At 45.6% G+C, this 15,784-nt stretch overlaps 1 protein-coding gene across 1 annotated transcript in view; it reads left to right on the top strand.

Moving 5' to 3' along the window:
• Positions 1-15,784, top strand: part of TTC6 (tetratricopeptide repeat domain 6) — a 1,171,050-nt gene that overhangs the window by 465,748 nt on the left and 689,518 nt on the right. Inside the window, exon 16 of the mRNA XM_069638410.1 lies at positions 1,639-1,721. Within this exon, the coding sequence (XP_069494511.1) occupies positions 1,639-1,721 (83 nt within the window). The remainder of the gene's footprint in view (positions 1-1,638; positions 1,722-15,784) is intronic.

The raw sequence follows: 15,784 nt of genomic DNA, 5'->3' as shown, positions 1-15,784 counted from the left end.
TTTTATTTATTTGTTTTGGCTCAATGAGCCTTTACAAAAAGACAAATAAGCAAGCAAATGACAAAATTACTTTACAAATATACAATTTTTTTCTAAAATCAAACGATCCTTTTCTTTGCCAAACCCTGCCACTTTTCAAATGCCGTCTGGGTGCACAATGTTGTGGTGATCTGTTTTCCTGGGTTATACAGGTTTAAATGACTATTTCACAATTGATTAGCACCTGTATAGCAGCCAATGACAACGCAGCGTTTGTACCACAAAAAGTCTGATATGATATCTTTCTCTCTGCGCACGAAGTTCTTAAATAATCTTGCGCGGTATGTCCATGAACCTTCACAGTCCATTAGTAGATGCTTTAACGTTTGCTTGGCAGGGTTTATGTAAATAGAGCACAGTTTTTTTGCTTTGACCCCTTGGTTTTGCTTTTCTAAAATTGCCCCACAATGGACCAAGTTTAATCTCATTCTGAGGAAGTTTGAGCAGAGCTTTCAATTAGGGGATTTCATTAGATAGCCTGAAGGACACCCACGTTCCTTTTCCCCCCTCAAGAACGCACTTTGAGCTGGATCTGATCTGACATTCTCTATTGTTTCGATCCAGTCTAAAAGTTCCAATTCTTTTTTGATTTTGAGTGGGTTTAAGATCAAGGAGTCCACGTCAAGATTTATTTTTGTCAGTGCCTTCGTTACTTCCCCCCTGTCCACTCCCCCAAGTATGATCAAGAGGGGTGACTTACCCTGCAGTTTTTGAGACCTGAGGTCTCCATATAGAGATGTTTCTTTGCCCATAATTATTTCTCGAAACAGGGAAATCAGTTTCCAATCTGCCAGACACTTCAATGACTTTAAGCCCAGCTCGAATCCCCGGCTTTTTATGGGTGTACAGCTTGGAAGTCCCAAAGCTCTTTTCCAAAGTCGCCCCTCAAAAATTTCCCAATTTACTGCCCAGAGACCCGGTTTAGCTTCCAATCCATAAAGTATCACTGGTACCACTTTTGCTAAATAGTACTTCACTAATGGAAGGATGGAAAATGTACAAAATTTATAGTTCAATTTGACCATTTGGGATCCGGCTTGTGTTACCTTATCCATGACCTCAGAATCTGTCTTATATTGGGTTGGATGGGCGTGTATATTATAACCCAGATATTTTATGGTTTCTACAACTCTAATACATTCACCCCCCAGTTTCCAGTTTTTATATTTGGTTTTTGTCAATGGATGTTTGAAGATGAGAATGTTTGATTTGACAGGGTTAACTGTTAATTTGTTTATTTCAACGTACTCATTCAGTCTCGTTAGCAGATGTTGCAGACCAATTGGTGTTCTATCGAGAAGTACTATATCGTCTGCGTAAGCCAGCCAACAGATTTATTTATCTACTCACCTCTGCTCTGCACTTTCCACTCCCCCCTTCCATGCTCTTTTTCCCTTTTCCCCTTCCCATGCACTTGCGCGTTCTCAATGTCACTGGGCCTAGTAAGATCGTTGTTGTTTTGTGTTTTCCCTTGTTTCCCCTCCCTTGCCTAGTCGCGCTCTGAAACACCTGTGTACGAGCGCAATACAAATAAAATATCATATCATATATGAGGATTTAATGCGTTTTAATGCCTTCTCTTCTGTGCCCCATCTTCAGATCCATGAATTACCAAAGGCGCTAAAAGACATAACCAGGGCCATCCACCTGCAGCCGGACGCGCTCCAGATGTACATCATGAGGTATGTCAAGCGATCCCTGGCATTACTCTGCCCAGTCTGTATACATGTCTTCATGTCTAGCCGCCTGGCTAGAGCTCTATTGCTTACTCTGTCTGCTTTCTGTTTCTATCGCTCTAACGTTCTCTCTCTCTCTCTCTCACTCATGTGTGCGTGCCTACCTATCCATCTATGAATGCATGTGATTTAGCAGGTGTCAGGTCTGCCTTGCCAATTACGCAGGAGCTGCTGAATCCCACCAACCCCTGTGAGGGGTCTGAAATGTGAGGCGGACACCATTTGAATGATTTCTCAAATTTTGCCCTTTTATTAAATCATACGTTTCATGAAACGCCTCACTATCCCATCTCTGATAAGGATTTTCCTGCCTATCAAAACCAAAGGAGAGCACTCTAACACTGAACATCTGGCCCTCACACTTACACATCAAATACACAAAGAATATATGGCACTTCACAACATCGAGGTTTGTAATAAACTCTCAATTCAGTCTTGGTTCCTTCAATGTGTCTCCAGAAAATGCTGTTAACCAAAGTTCAAACAACAGAAAGGTTTCTCTTCTTCTTTGAACAACAACTTTCCGCTTCATCAAATGGCATCAATGGCATTTCAGGCCAAAATGCTTTGCCTCAATTCACAAATGTCAAAGAAGAAACACAGTTCCTTGTTAAGTTCAAATAGACACAACTCTTGGTAAAGTTATTGGAACACAGCTGCTTGTATGATTCAAATAAACACAGCAAGGAGGCGTGGACGTGTTTGGATGGAGCTTATAAATGGCTGGGATATGAATATGGTGAATGGTATGGTGACGGGGACATTCCTTCTAATCCGACATGGCATCGAGGCAACTCAAGTAGTATTCTAGACTACTTCTTTTTCTCTGAAGAAATCCTACAGAATTTCAATACCTTGACATTTTAGCAAACTGAAACTAGCAACCATTACCCCTTCTTTCTGGAGTGGAAGGTACTCAAGTTGGAAGAGGGTAGTCATATTTATGACAAGCACTTAGAGGCTTCCTCTGGCAAAAATAGGGTGTGATGGAATGTGGTAAGCATGCAGAAGTGGATCGGTCATTTCACCAATGCGTATAAAGGGGAATTTGGGGAGAGTAATGGCTATTTGGCATTTCTATCTGGCCTGTGGTGCTTGGATTGCCCTGAGGAGCTTACTTTATCAATCATTACTCAACGTAAGAGGTCCAGAGCACCAGGAACTGATGGCCTGTCCAATGTGGTGATAAAACATGACCCCCATTTGTGGGTGTATATTCTGAGCACTATTTTTAAACAAATCACTTCCCCAGACACTATGCCGAAATCATGGGCTCATTCCATAATTTTCCTGATTTACAAAAAGGGCCAGAGATCGCTCCTGGCTATCTAAAGGCCTATTGCACTTTTAGACGTCCCAGCAAAAATGTATGCCAGCATGGATTTGAGGGCGGTGACTGATTGGGCCTCCGGTGCAGGTAGACTAGATCTGCTGCAGGTGGGTTTAGGAAGTGGACAGGCACTAATCCCAACATTTGTATCCTGGGCCTACTGAAATAGGAAACAATGGTGAAGTCAAAACCACTGTACATGATTTGATTTGATAGTTTATTTGTGTAGCGCCTATACAAGATGTGTTTTACATGGCGTTCATTGACGTCTCTATGGCATTCATCGGTGTAGACAGGGCTTGCTTATGGTCCAAACTTAGAGACTGGGGATGCCCAGAACACCTGCTTGGGATACTGACAGCCTTACACTTTAACACTTCCATCAGAGTTTGTCTTAATGCCCAGGGCAAACTTTTTGCATCAATTACTACTATGCGTGGACTCAAGCAGGGTTGTGTCCTGGCCCCCCTACTCTTTAGCCTTTTTCTGTCAGACGTTGCTGAGATTTTTAAGAACATTCATAGCTTTTCCCCAAATTTGGCTCACCTGAGGCTGGACTATTTGTTGTATGCTGATGACCTTGTCTTTTTCTATTACACCCCGATAGGATTACAGCACAAGCTGGATACTCTGGCAGCCTGTGCAGAACTAAATCATGTGATAATTAACACCAATAAATCTCAGATATTCTCATTCAGTTCAGGGATGAAATGAAAGTATAAGACGTTCCGTTGGAATGTGCGTGGTCTACCCCTGGAACGAGTGTCAAATGTTTGCTATTTGGGGTATAGATTTTATGAGCTACATAAAAGAACTGAGTTGCAATCTTATTACCGCTCCAAAATGCTAATGCATGCCACTCAAGCTTGTGCTGTCAATCGTAAATTTAGTCACTTCTCCTTGAGCCCAGTACTCAAGTTTTACAAGCTGAAGGTTATGCCTATTAGCCTGGGGCTCCCTTTCTATCTGGACTATGATGCATTGGAGGGACTTTTCTGGAGGTAAGTTCTGCAATTGCCCAATGGTCTCCCAGCTGGTGTTATCGTCTACAAGTTGGGTCATCATCCATTCAATTCTGCCTCAATTACAAGAATCTTTCCTTACTGAGGAGCATTGTCTGTGCAAAGGTGGGCTCGATTTGGTGGCTATTACAGCAGCTACTCCATAAGAAGTCCTGGAAAGCCCTAAATAACTGGGAGTCTGCGAAAGGTATGGTATTCATAGAGACGTGGCTATGTATCATCTGACAGTCCTAAAAAACTAAAGGAATGGGACTGGATAAACATAATAGGCAGATTGAGATCATAGCACATATAAGCAGATTTGTTGATTGTGTTAGAGCAGTCGGAACTTGTCTGCGATATCTGAAGAAGTGTAACGCTCACCTGATTCCCGTAGAGGCGCCGGTCTTGACTGGGCGTATACCGTATCTTCAAAGGTGATGTGTAACACACGGCTGGCTCTTTGGGCTGGACCTCTGTGCACTGTATGTCTGACTCGAAGGGTAAGATGTCTGCAGATAGAAAATATGGGATTAAGGAACTGGGTTATTGAATGTCTCTCTCTTCTTCCCTTTCTCTTCTCCTGTAGAACCCCAAAGGTTAACGCTCTCACCTTAGGTAAGTGAACGCCGTGGTCTCCATCTGCCTCGGGGCAGGGTGCTGTAACCAGTTTCTTCACTGGATAAGGGGAGCAGGCCTCTTGACTTCAGAGGACTGCTGTCCGTCGTTTACTGCACGAACGGTAAGTTTCGAGTAATTCTAATGTCTTTAAAGTCTTTAGTAATGATGTTTCTTGTTTTGCAGGGTTCCGGCGATGGCGGATGACGGGCTGAAGTGAGTTGAAGATGGAGCCCGTGTGATGAATAGAAGCGCCTGGAAGCACGTAAGTAAGCGCTTGTTGCCTGCTTCACGATGCGCTCTAACTGTCTTTTTATTTTGCAGGTACAAGTTCGGAGCGGCTGCAGGGTGCCGGAATACCCACTGGGTTAGATGTGGAAAGGAGTAATGGCACGTGAGTATTAAAGTTCCCCAATGTCTTTAAACGCACCTTGTTTTGTCTTTCAGATGCGGGATGCAGCGCCGAAGGCCTCCGGAGCGTGCGAAGAGTTGGTAAGCTTTTGTCTTTCAGATGCCGGAATGCAGTGTGAAGACCTCCGGAGCGCACGAAGAGTAGGTAAGCCTTTGTCTTTCAGATGCCGGAATGCAGCGCGAGGCGTTGGTGACAGCCGATGGACCAGGTAAGTGAAGAGCTGTCACTGAAGACCGTAATGCTAACCTGTTCTTTCTTGTCTTTATAGGTGTTGCTGAAGACTGGATTCAGGATGGTAAGCCTTTTTCCTTAGGCCCAGGATCAGATGCAGAAGACACGATGAGCGTTCTGCTGCAGAGGATGCAGAATAACGCATAGCAAGATTCATCCATCGGGTGTGGTTTAAATAGCCTCCTGTAGTGCTTAGGTGTCTCCTTCCACAGCCACGCCTAGGTAAGAAAAGAGTTACTGCTTTCCAGAAGAGTTCCAGTGTTCTGAATCTAGGGAGTGGCTCCTGCCCCACCCAACAGGAAAAGTAGTCCCAAACAGAGAGGATCAGGGGCTCAACTGGCAGGTAAGTAAGCAGCATGGTCTGCTGCAGGTAAGTCCACCCAGCATTATGAGCCCGGCGCTTCCAGCGCTGGGACTGGGCATATTTATGAGCCTGGTGCCACTGGCGCCAGGACTGGGTCCAAAAGGTCCCAATTGGGACTGGTTGGCACTCGGAACCTGGGTTATGGATCTGCTTCCAAGGGAGTTGGGAAAACCCTGACCTTTTGGAAGCAGAGATCATGACAAGAAGTCACCTAGTAGATCTTGGCGTACCAGGGTGCTGAAGTTGCGCCTAAACCTGCTCCAGACCAATTAAATAATGGGTGCCAGAAACAAAGTTCCTTGGTCCTTGAGGCTATGCCGATTTTACTCTTCCCCTGATGAGGTGGAAACCCTGCGACATGTTCTACTCCTCTGTGGGGCTCTAGATGAGAGGCGCATGTTCTACTCCTCTGTGGGGCTCTAGATGAGAGGCGCATGTTCTACTCCTCTGTGGGGCTCTAGATGAGAGGCGCATGTTCTACTCCACTGTGGGGCTCTAGATGAGAGGCGTATGTTCTACTCCTCTGTGGGGCTCTAGATGAGAGGCGCATGTTCTACTCCTCTGTGGGGCTCTGGATGAGAGGCGCATGTTCTACTCCTCTGTGGGGCTCTAGATGAGAGGCGACATGTTCTACTCCTCTGTGGGGCTCTAGATGAGAGGCGCATGTTTTACTTTGGACATCTCCTTCAATATCATTATCGGTTCTGATTGAGAGAGTGTGGCAACCTTTTATGAACTGGTATGGTTGTAGCAATTGGATGGCTGCTGCAACTCACATTTTAAAAAAAGTTCTACCACCTATAACATGACATTTGGAAATTATTGCGCCATGATTAAATATTGTATGGCCAGGTTCTTCTATTACTAACTTTTATTCTGAATTATAATTTAAAATGTGCACTCTGAATTGTAATCTTGAATTGCTTCTTGTTTGTACTGTAATATTTTGTACATTTGTTAAAAGTTACTTGCTAACCAAACAACAATAACAAAAAAATAAACACAGCTTCTGGTTATTAAGCCCTTCTTTATAGTATTGGAATTCACAGTTTGTCTTTGTTAGGATGACTTCACAGCACTTCCACATGCACCTCAATGACTCTCATATCAGGTTGACGTCTCCGCCATGTGGGTCTACTCGCCTGCCCCATAGTGTTCCACATGTACCTGTGCTTCTGAACTTTCCAATCTACTGACAACCAGAATATCACCACAGCTTCAGTGGTTTGAATCTTTATGACTTTGAACAGGTTTTTAAAGAAATAGACAAGATTCACTTCAGGGCACTTCAACACCTTCATGTAAGCAAGGCACTCTTCTTCTGAACATTCACATTCCAGAAAGGCAGCCTCTTTGCCAATCTTATCCGTCTCCCACAACAACATCACAGAGTTACCCGTAGGTTACTTCTCTCTTTCTCCTATTGGCTTTGACAATGTAGATTGTATTAGCTTTTAGAGCAGAATCACAAGTAGCCAGCTTCCCTTTCACCAACCTTGCTTTTGTCTCTTTGCCTCTCCTGCCAACCAGGATAGTTGGCAGGAGGCAAAGAGTGATGCCACCTCACCTAAGACTGATTGAATCACACCTAGCCTTCCGTAAGGCTATTAAAACTAGACTCTTTGTCTAAACAGAATATCTATCACAAGTTGGTTTGAACAATTCCCTGCATATTTGTTCGTTACCGTGTAACCATGAGCCCATTGGGCACCCGCCTGTAAATCTAGTCTGCTTATCATCTGTAACAGTGCTTCGATGCCTTATGGGCTGCAAGCGTGCTTGATAAATGCAAATAAATAAAATAAAATAAATAAATAGTTGGCATGAGGCATAACCATGTTGTCAGTCATAAGTCATAAACCTTGTTGTCAGTCTCTTTTGGCTGTAGACAATGTTTGCACACTCTTGGCTTGGGCAATGCTGATAGTCGGTTTGGCTCATGGGAAAACTTGCACCACACTTTAACTTTGGAAAACGCTTGTTTCACTCCGGTCCGGAGCCACACTTAATTCCATCTTGGCGTTGACATTGCTGGCTCTCTATACCTCGCAACGTTAATGTTCAGTCACATAACTTGAGTGTTAGATTGTTTTCAACTGCGTTATTATTGATTAAGAGATTACCCTTCATCTCAGAATCGTTTTTTCGCACACGCGACAACTTATTTCAGGGAATGTATCATTCAATAAAAAGGTTGCACTGCAGCTTTCCTTTAAAAGAGGGAAATGAATGATGTTCGCTTTACAAGCGAGTGCTACTTTTCAGACTTCCCATTATCTGACAATCCACGATCAATTTCCCATCACTTTTTCTCATAAGCGAGCAATTCTATCTGGATACAGTTGCATGTCAGTATTCGTGCAAGGGATCAGAACACTCGTTAACACTCACCAGATTCTGAATTCCTCTATTTGCATGCTGCAGGGCTTCTACAGCTTCTGGCTTCTTTTTGGACCCACACCCTTCCTTGCTGAAGTTATCCTCGGTCTGCAAGGCAAAAACAAAGAGGTGATGGCTGCAAGGTTTAGAATTAATCTTTACCTCTGGCATTGCTCTGGGCAACCCTCTTCTGTAATGGCTTGGCAGGCTGAAAAACAATGGTCTTGAGGGTTGCCCAAAGCTGTGCCCATGGTTATGATTAATTCAAAACCTGCAGCCATCCCCTTTTTGTTTTGCTTCTGGTATCTTCCGTCCTGCCACGTAATTAAGGAGCTCCTCTTTCGCCTGAGACCCTCGGCTTAACAAAACCTTCCAGCCACAGTCTTCGGCACGCTTCCTGCTGGAGACTGTGTCCAATCTCTGCAATTAGGTTCACATGGGGAAAAGCAGTCTTCTTTCACTCCTTCTGCTGCTCAACCTTTGCACTTCAGAGTTTCAGGAACAGGACCCTCCCAGGACAGGCAGTTGAGATCTGCTTGATCAAAGTCCCGGCGCCCCTTCGGTTTCCCAACTTCTGTCTGGATTGCCAACACTGTGCTTTCTTCATTCTACTTCTGCTGCTGCATGAACTCCAGCCATAGATCTATCTTCCTCTGCAACTACAACTCATGTCCGGCACCTGAGAGGGTGTTTTAAACCTCTCTGATTCCCTCAGGTGTGGGTGATTAGGCTTGATAGGCTGACTCCTACTGCAACATTGCTCTTCAGTCCTCTTCCTCGTCCCAGTACTTCAAGGATTATGGGACTTGTAGTTCCTACCAACAAAATTAGTTTTTCTTACTTCTTCTGCTTGGCAAAAGCTATTAGAAGTGTAGGATTGTGGGGAAAGTTGAACAGGGGGAGTTTCCCAGTCTTCCTGACCTATTTCCTCCCTCATGTGATCCTCCCACAGAACACCACCCACAGGGTCTGGATCAGAAGCGTCTGCCCTTCCCTGGCCACACGTGAAGGGTCCCAGGCAGGCCGCGCCACCTCCAAACATTATCAACTCAACCTTCAAGTAACAGCTGAGTTAGTAACCTCCGGGTAGGGAAAGTGGGTAGGGGAGAAATCAACAAACAACAGATCCTCGCTTATGTTTCTAAAGTAAACTGCGTTATTGTTCTCTACTGAACTCCTTACCTGTTTGACCTCTTGCTGAGCACTGCTGAGCGCCAGGAGCTTTACACTTTCACATCAGGCTAAGCAGATCTGAAGTGTCCAGCTTCTAATCCCCTAACTAAATCTATGCTTATAGAGGTTGCGGCTAGGTCTGGAAAGGATCCAGGGCTAAGATAATATCAGGACTGTTAGGTCCCAGGGCTAGCTAGCCTTTTTGTAGCCCCTGAGCCTCTATTCGGGGCTACAATAAAATGACCTTGGGCTATCGCCCCCCTCCCCCCAGACCCTCCCAGCAACGCCTCTGATGCTAATGAATAGTAATGTTGTAAATATGTCCTATGTAAAGTGGTTTAGATTAAAGCGATATATAAAAAATAAATTATTATGATAATGCTTTTAAACTACCTCACTTAACAAACAATTGTCTTTTTTCTTTTTGCTTCTGCTCAACGTTTTGTCTTCTTTCCAGAAGAGAATTCAAAAGGTCCTTTAAATCTTTCTTGTTTACTTAGCACTGTGGCGAGGGCGATGCGGGCAACACTTGTCATATTCGTTTGTCGAATGTCTTTCTAATTCCCTTTCATGTTGCTTGCCAAGGCACCCTACAGTAGCGCTGCCTTCAGAACAGCTTTGTCATGCCAATTTCACTTCTTAGAGAAGTGTGGCCTGCCTCCGATCTGCGTTAGCTGACATATGTCAACTTCACTTCCCGGAGACGCACGCACTGCATGGCCCTGCTCATGCTTTCTCCCTCTGACTCTGTGCCGGTGAGTTTCTCTTCCAGGAGAGGCACGCACTGCAGGGCCCTGCTCATGCTTTCTCCCTCTGACTCTGTGCCGGTGAGTTTCTCTTCCAGGAGAGGCACGCACTGCAGGGCCCTGCTCATGCTTTCTCCCTCTGACTCTGTGCCGGTGAGTTTCTCTTCCAGGAGAGGCACGCACTGCAGGGTCCTGCTCATGCTTTCTCCCTCTGACTCTGTGCCGGTGAGTTTCTCTTCCAGGAGAGGCACGCACTGCAGGGCCCTGCTCATGCTTTCTCCCTCTGACTCTGTGCCGGTGAGTTTCTCTTCCAGGAGAGGCACGCACTGCAGGGCCCTGCTCATGCTTTCTCCCTCTGACTCTGTGCCGGTGAGTTTCTCTTCCAGGAGAGGCACGAACTGCAGGGCCCTGCTCATGCTTTCTCCCTCTGACTCTGTGCCGGTGAGTTTCTCTTCCAGGAGAGGCACGCACTGCAGGGCCCTGCTCATGCTTTCTCCCTCTGACTCTGTGCCGGTGAGTTTCTCTTCCAGGAGAGGCACGCACTGCAGGGCCCTGCTCATGCTTTCTCCCTCTGACTCTGTGCCGGTGAGTTTCTCTTCCAGAAGAGGCACGCACTGCTGGGTCTCTGTGCCGGCAAGTTTCTCTTCCAGGAGAGGCACGCACTGCAGGGCCCTGCTCATGCTTTCTCCCTCTGACTTTGTGCCGGTGAGTTTCTCTTCCAGGAGAGGCACGCACTGCAGGGCCCTGCTCATGCTTTCTCCCTCTGACTCTGTGCCGGTGAGTTTCTCTTCCAGGAGAGGCACGCACTGCAGGGCCCTGCTCATGCTTTCTCCCTCTGACTCTGTGCCGGTGAGTTTCTCTTCCAGGAGAGGCACGCACTGCAGGGCCCTGCTCATGCTTTCTCCCTCTGACTCTGTGACGGTGAGTTTCTCTTCCAGGAAAGGCACGCACTGCAGGGCCCTGCTCATGCTTTCTCTCTCTGACTCTGTGCCTTCCCGGAGACGCACGCACTGCTTTCATGATTTTTCTCGCTGACTCTGTGCCTTCCCGGAGATGTACGCACTGAGGGCCGTGCTCATGCTTTCTCTCTCTGACTCTGTGCCTTCCCGGAGACACATGCACTGCAGGGCCCTGCTTATACTTTCCCCCTTTGACTCTGTGCCAGTGAGTTTGTCTTCCCGGAGACGCACGCACTGCAGGGCCCTGCTCATGCTTTCTCTCTCTGACTCTTTGCCTTCCCGGAGATGTACGCACTGCAGGGCCCTGCTCATGCTTTCTCTCTCTGACTCTGTGCCTTCCCGGAGACGCATGCACTGCAGGACCCTGCTCATGCTTTCTCCCTCTGACTCTGTGCCTTCCCAGGAGATGCACACACTGCTTTCATGCTTTCTCTCTCTGACTCTGTGCCGGAGAGTTTCTCAGAACGGCCGCTGCGCTGTCCACCTTTTCAATACTAGCTACAAGGATTCAACTATTTCTCACATTTACACTTCAACTTGACACGTAGACTTCACCAAGCTCTGGATTTATCACTTCAAAAATAACAAATACAGTCTCTCATATTTAAGCAATCTCTCTCACTAAACCTCTCTGCTCCCACCTGAAATCTTCTTTTCTGACCAAAGTAATGTATCTGCAGCTGTTTTGATTCTTCTTCATCTGGATCTTTTCTTGGGATATTCTAATGTTAAGGCCTAAAACCATTAGTCCAGGGCTAAACTAGGATGATAGGCAGTTACAAAATTCTCAGAGAGTTCTTTAATGACAGTCTTTGTTCTCTCCAACCAATCAGCTTCCTTCATTGTTCAGCCATTTTAGCTTCTGATTCCTGATTAACTTTAGTCAAGGGAAAAAAAAGAAACCAGGATGCTTTCCACACTAGCACTTTAATAAAACATCCCCCAACCCTATGCAAAACCAGAGGCATTGCCAGGATAGTGTATCAAGTGGGGCCTGAAGGTAACGTAGTAGGGCCGACCGCAGTGTCATTAACATCTTCAAATGCCCACACAGTGCTGCTGAGTGGGCATTTACAGATTTTGGGTGGGCTTTGCCCTCTCAGGCCCTACCCTGTCTATGTCTCTGTGCACAACCACAGCCCCCCTCTGCAAAGCCCTGTCTCAGGGCCAGGCCTGTGAGGGTAGTTATTGTGAAATGTCTTAATCGAACAAGGTGCATGTACATCTGAAGCTGATTTCCATAACCTTTCCTCAGAACTATTTCCCTTCCAGTCTATGAGATACTGAAGATGCACTCTCTCTTATCTCAAATCCAAAATGCTTTTGACTTCATATTCCTTCCCATTATCCTCCATAATTACAGGTGCCGGGGTTTACCTTCTCGTGCTTACATGAAAGGTCATACCTAGTGGAAGCTTATGAGTTACTGTAACTGGGTTAATCACCTTCTCTATTTTGCACGGTCAATACATTGTGGACTAAACTTAGTTCTTTCTTTAAGGCGCAACTGTTTGGTAGATAACCAAACCCTTTCCCCAACCTGATACTGAGGGCTAGCCGTACGCTTTTGATCAGCATATTGTTTATATTTCAATTTATACTTTTGAATTGCTAATTCTGCCTCTGCCAAACTCTTCCTTGTGCACATTAATGTATCCTCAACTTCTGGGTTGGGGTTCTTCTCTGGAATATTTTCTTTAGGAATCAGGGATTGAACCCATAGTTACAGAAGAAAGGTGAAAAGGTAGTCAAACTTTTTACAGAATTAATGTAGGTAAATTCAGCCAAACCAGAGAAAATCCACCCAACTACGCTCAGTTTGCAAGAAACATCTCAGATATTTCTCCAACTCTTGATTGATCTGTTCTGTTTGCCGATTAGTTTGAGTGTGGCATCCTGATGACAATTGCCCTCTATTCCTAACGCCTTACAGAAGGCTCTGCAACATTTCGAGATCAACGTTGGCCCTCTGTCTGAAATTATCTGGGTTGGTAACCTGTATAATTTAACCACTCTCTCTAGGAATCTTTTGGCTAGATTTGTTGCTGTTACCTTACCTTCCATAGGAATAAAATGACTTGCCTTATTCAATAAGTCTACCACCACTAGCACTGGGCGAGGTGGAATTGGCAATGGCAATGGAATCAATAATCCAGTAGGTTTCCCTTCACCTGCCTTACACCGGGCACACACCTTGCAAACCTTAATGAAATTCAAAGTATCTTGTTTTAAGATTCCCCATAAAAAATGCCTGTTAACTAACTCTAATGTCTATCTGAATCCTGGATGTCCAGCTAACTTTGATTCATGACGATTGCTCAAAATTCTTTCTTGAAGCTCCACTCTAGGTATCTATAGCTTTTAATCGATATGCAGAATTCAATCATCAATATGTCGTTTTGAATCTTGCTCATCCAACGCTTGTATCTCTTCTCTTGACATATTCTGTAGAATCTTCTGTTGAAATTGATTTCCCTTTTGCGTAATAGCCTAAATAACCCGCTCCTAAGCAATAACTGGTTCAACCTTAATGTCTGCCTCCTTTTCGCTACCCGGGAATTGTCAGGATAAGGCGTTCACCTTTCCATTCAAGCGACATGCTTTGTAGGTAACCACAAAATCGTAATCGCCAAAGAACAAGGACCAACGCAATTGCTGAGGTGATAAAGTGTGAGCCGACTTCAGTAAAAGCAAATTCCGATGATCAGTCAAAACAGTGACAATGTGTTTGGCTCCCAACAGATAATGTCTCCATTCCTGAAATGCCTTCTTAATGGCTAGGAGCTCTCGATCTGTTAGTGTGTAATTCTTTTCAGCTGAAAGTAACGTCTTTGATAAATATTCTACCAGAGGCAATTGTCTGGTTTGTTAGGTGTCTATGGGAAAGTACTACTCCAAAAGCAAGATTTGAAGCATCTGTCTCAACAAAAAATGGTTGTGAAGTGTCTGGAAGTAAGAGGATTGGCCCTGAGATAAGTGTTCCTTAAGTTGTTGAAACGCTTCTTCTGCTTCCTGGGTCCAACTAAACTTTACCCCTTTCTTGAGGAGTTTAGTTATGGCCGTCAGCATTTGCTGAGACATAGCTATTGGTAATCAACTATTACAAGATATCCTAGGACAATTACCCCAAAATTCCCCTCCTGGTCACAGTAAAGGCAGAGGTTGTTCTTCCCTGGGACCCTTAGGCTTGACCGAGAGTTCCATGGGTCTTATTTCCCTTCACACACACTCCACCCTGGACCTATCACTCCGTAACCAAGTTCTCCCCTCTGGAGTTGTCCTCCTCTGCTCCTTCCCACGCGTACCCAATGTGATGAATCCGATGGACTTATCATCGTTTTCCCAGCGGTGACCTCCATGTGGCTAGAGGACGGCAGCTGCATCCTGACCCTGACCCTGGGGGCGGCTATATTAGGGAAGATCACATGGGAGGAGACAATCTCCGCGAATATACCCAGAGTCCATCAGGTGAGACATGGTATCCCCCTTTCCCCTTACAGGATGAACCTTCCATTTGTACCAATCTAATGGTCCATTGTGATATTTTTCCCTGTTTCCTTCCATTTGTACCAATCTAATGGTCCATTGTGATATTTTTCCCTGTTTCACCCATGCAAAATAGTGGAAAACACTGGTCGCATCCCAAAGGCCAACTCTCAACTAACTGGCCCTGTAAAATTATGAAAGACACTTTTTCCAGCTCCACATACTATTCTTCTAAACATGGTATGACTTTAATAGCTATTGCAAACATTTACACCATATTCACAAAAAGGGACTACTGTTCCCACCCCACAACACTGGGATGAAGAAAAGGAGAGGAGTAATGTTGATCACATCTCACTGTCAGCAGTCTAGTTCTTTCCCAAATCCCATTGGCCAGAGCCAATATAAAACGTTAGAAAGTCTCAGGAAGTGTGTGAGAGGCCCTTCCTGGAGGACCTGGCTGCAGGATTTGTGTACCAGAAGGGAAAGATCTGTGGACTGCTGTTTGGGCCAGATGAGAGGGGAACCCTTGCACCTCAACTGTCAAAGGGGAGCTGAGGCGTGATCGAGGAGCCAATAGAATCTGTCTGGCCATCCAGAAAGAAGGGGGACCCCTGGACCTTAGCAGGGTGCTGCAGCCCAAAGTTAACTGTAAGCTTCTTGACTGAGGGGGGAAGCCAGGAATAGAGACTCCTGTGCAGGTTGCTGCAGAGTCCAGAGGAGTGCAGGAGAGGACGTCAAACCTCATGCTGAGACTCACAAACGCGTAACACTGAGAAGTTGCCGGAGTCAAGAGAGAAAAGTTGCATGTGACCAGGGAGAGCCGTGGAGATGCAGGGAGCCAAAGAGGAGCTCCTGGCAGGTGCGCCATGCACAGAAGCAGTGTTCTCCAGTCCGGACCAAGCGAGATAGCTGGTGTTTAACCGTAGAGCCGCGTAGGACACTGGAGAAGCCCCCGTACACTCTGAAGTGAAAAGCAGCCACAGAAGTCATGCAGCCAGGGCACAAGCAGAAATTAGAGACGCTGGACACCACCGGTGAGTCTGCCCAAAGCAGCTGCGGGCCCCGGGGCCATCTGACAAGCATGCCACTAAATAATTGAAGAATATGAGATTGCTGGTGTAGAAAATACCAAAGTGTTTTTAAAATGCAATCAAAGCAAACCCCAAACAAATATAGATGCATGAGATGCCAGTGTGGGGGAGGTGTTGTCCAATAAGAAGAAATATTGAATATTTGAATCCTCAACACTTAGGCCATCGCGTCGTCCCTCACGGCCCCTGACTCGCTAGATGCTGCCTGCCCCTGTC

The sequence above is a fragment of the Ambystoma mexicanum genome, chromosome 14, assembly GCF_040938575.1.
Source record: "Ambystoma mexicanum isolate Mex_15411 chromosome 14, UKY_AmexF1_1, whole genome shotgun sequence".
In the NCBI taxonomy this organism is placed as follows: domain Eukaryota; kingdom Metazoa; phylum Chordata; class Amphibia; order Caudata; family Ambystomatidae; genus Ambystoma; species Ambystoma mexicanum.
This window is presented reverse-complemented; position numbering and strand designations above follow the sequence as displayed.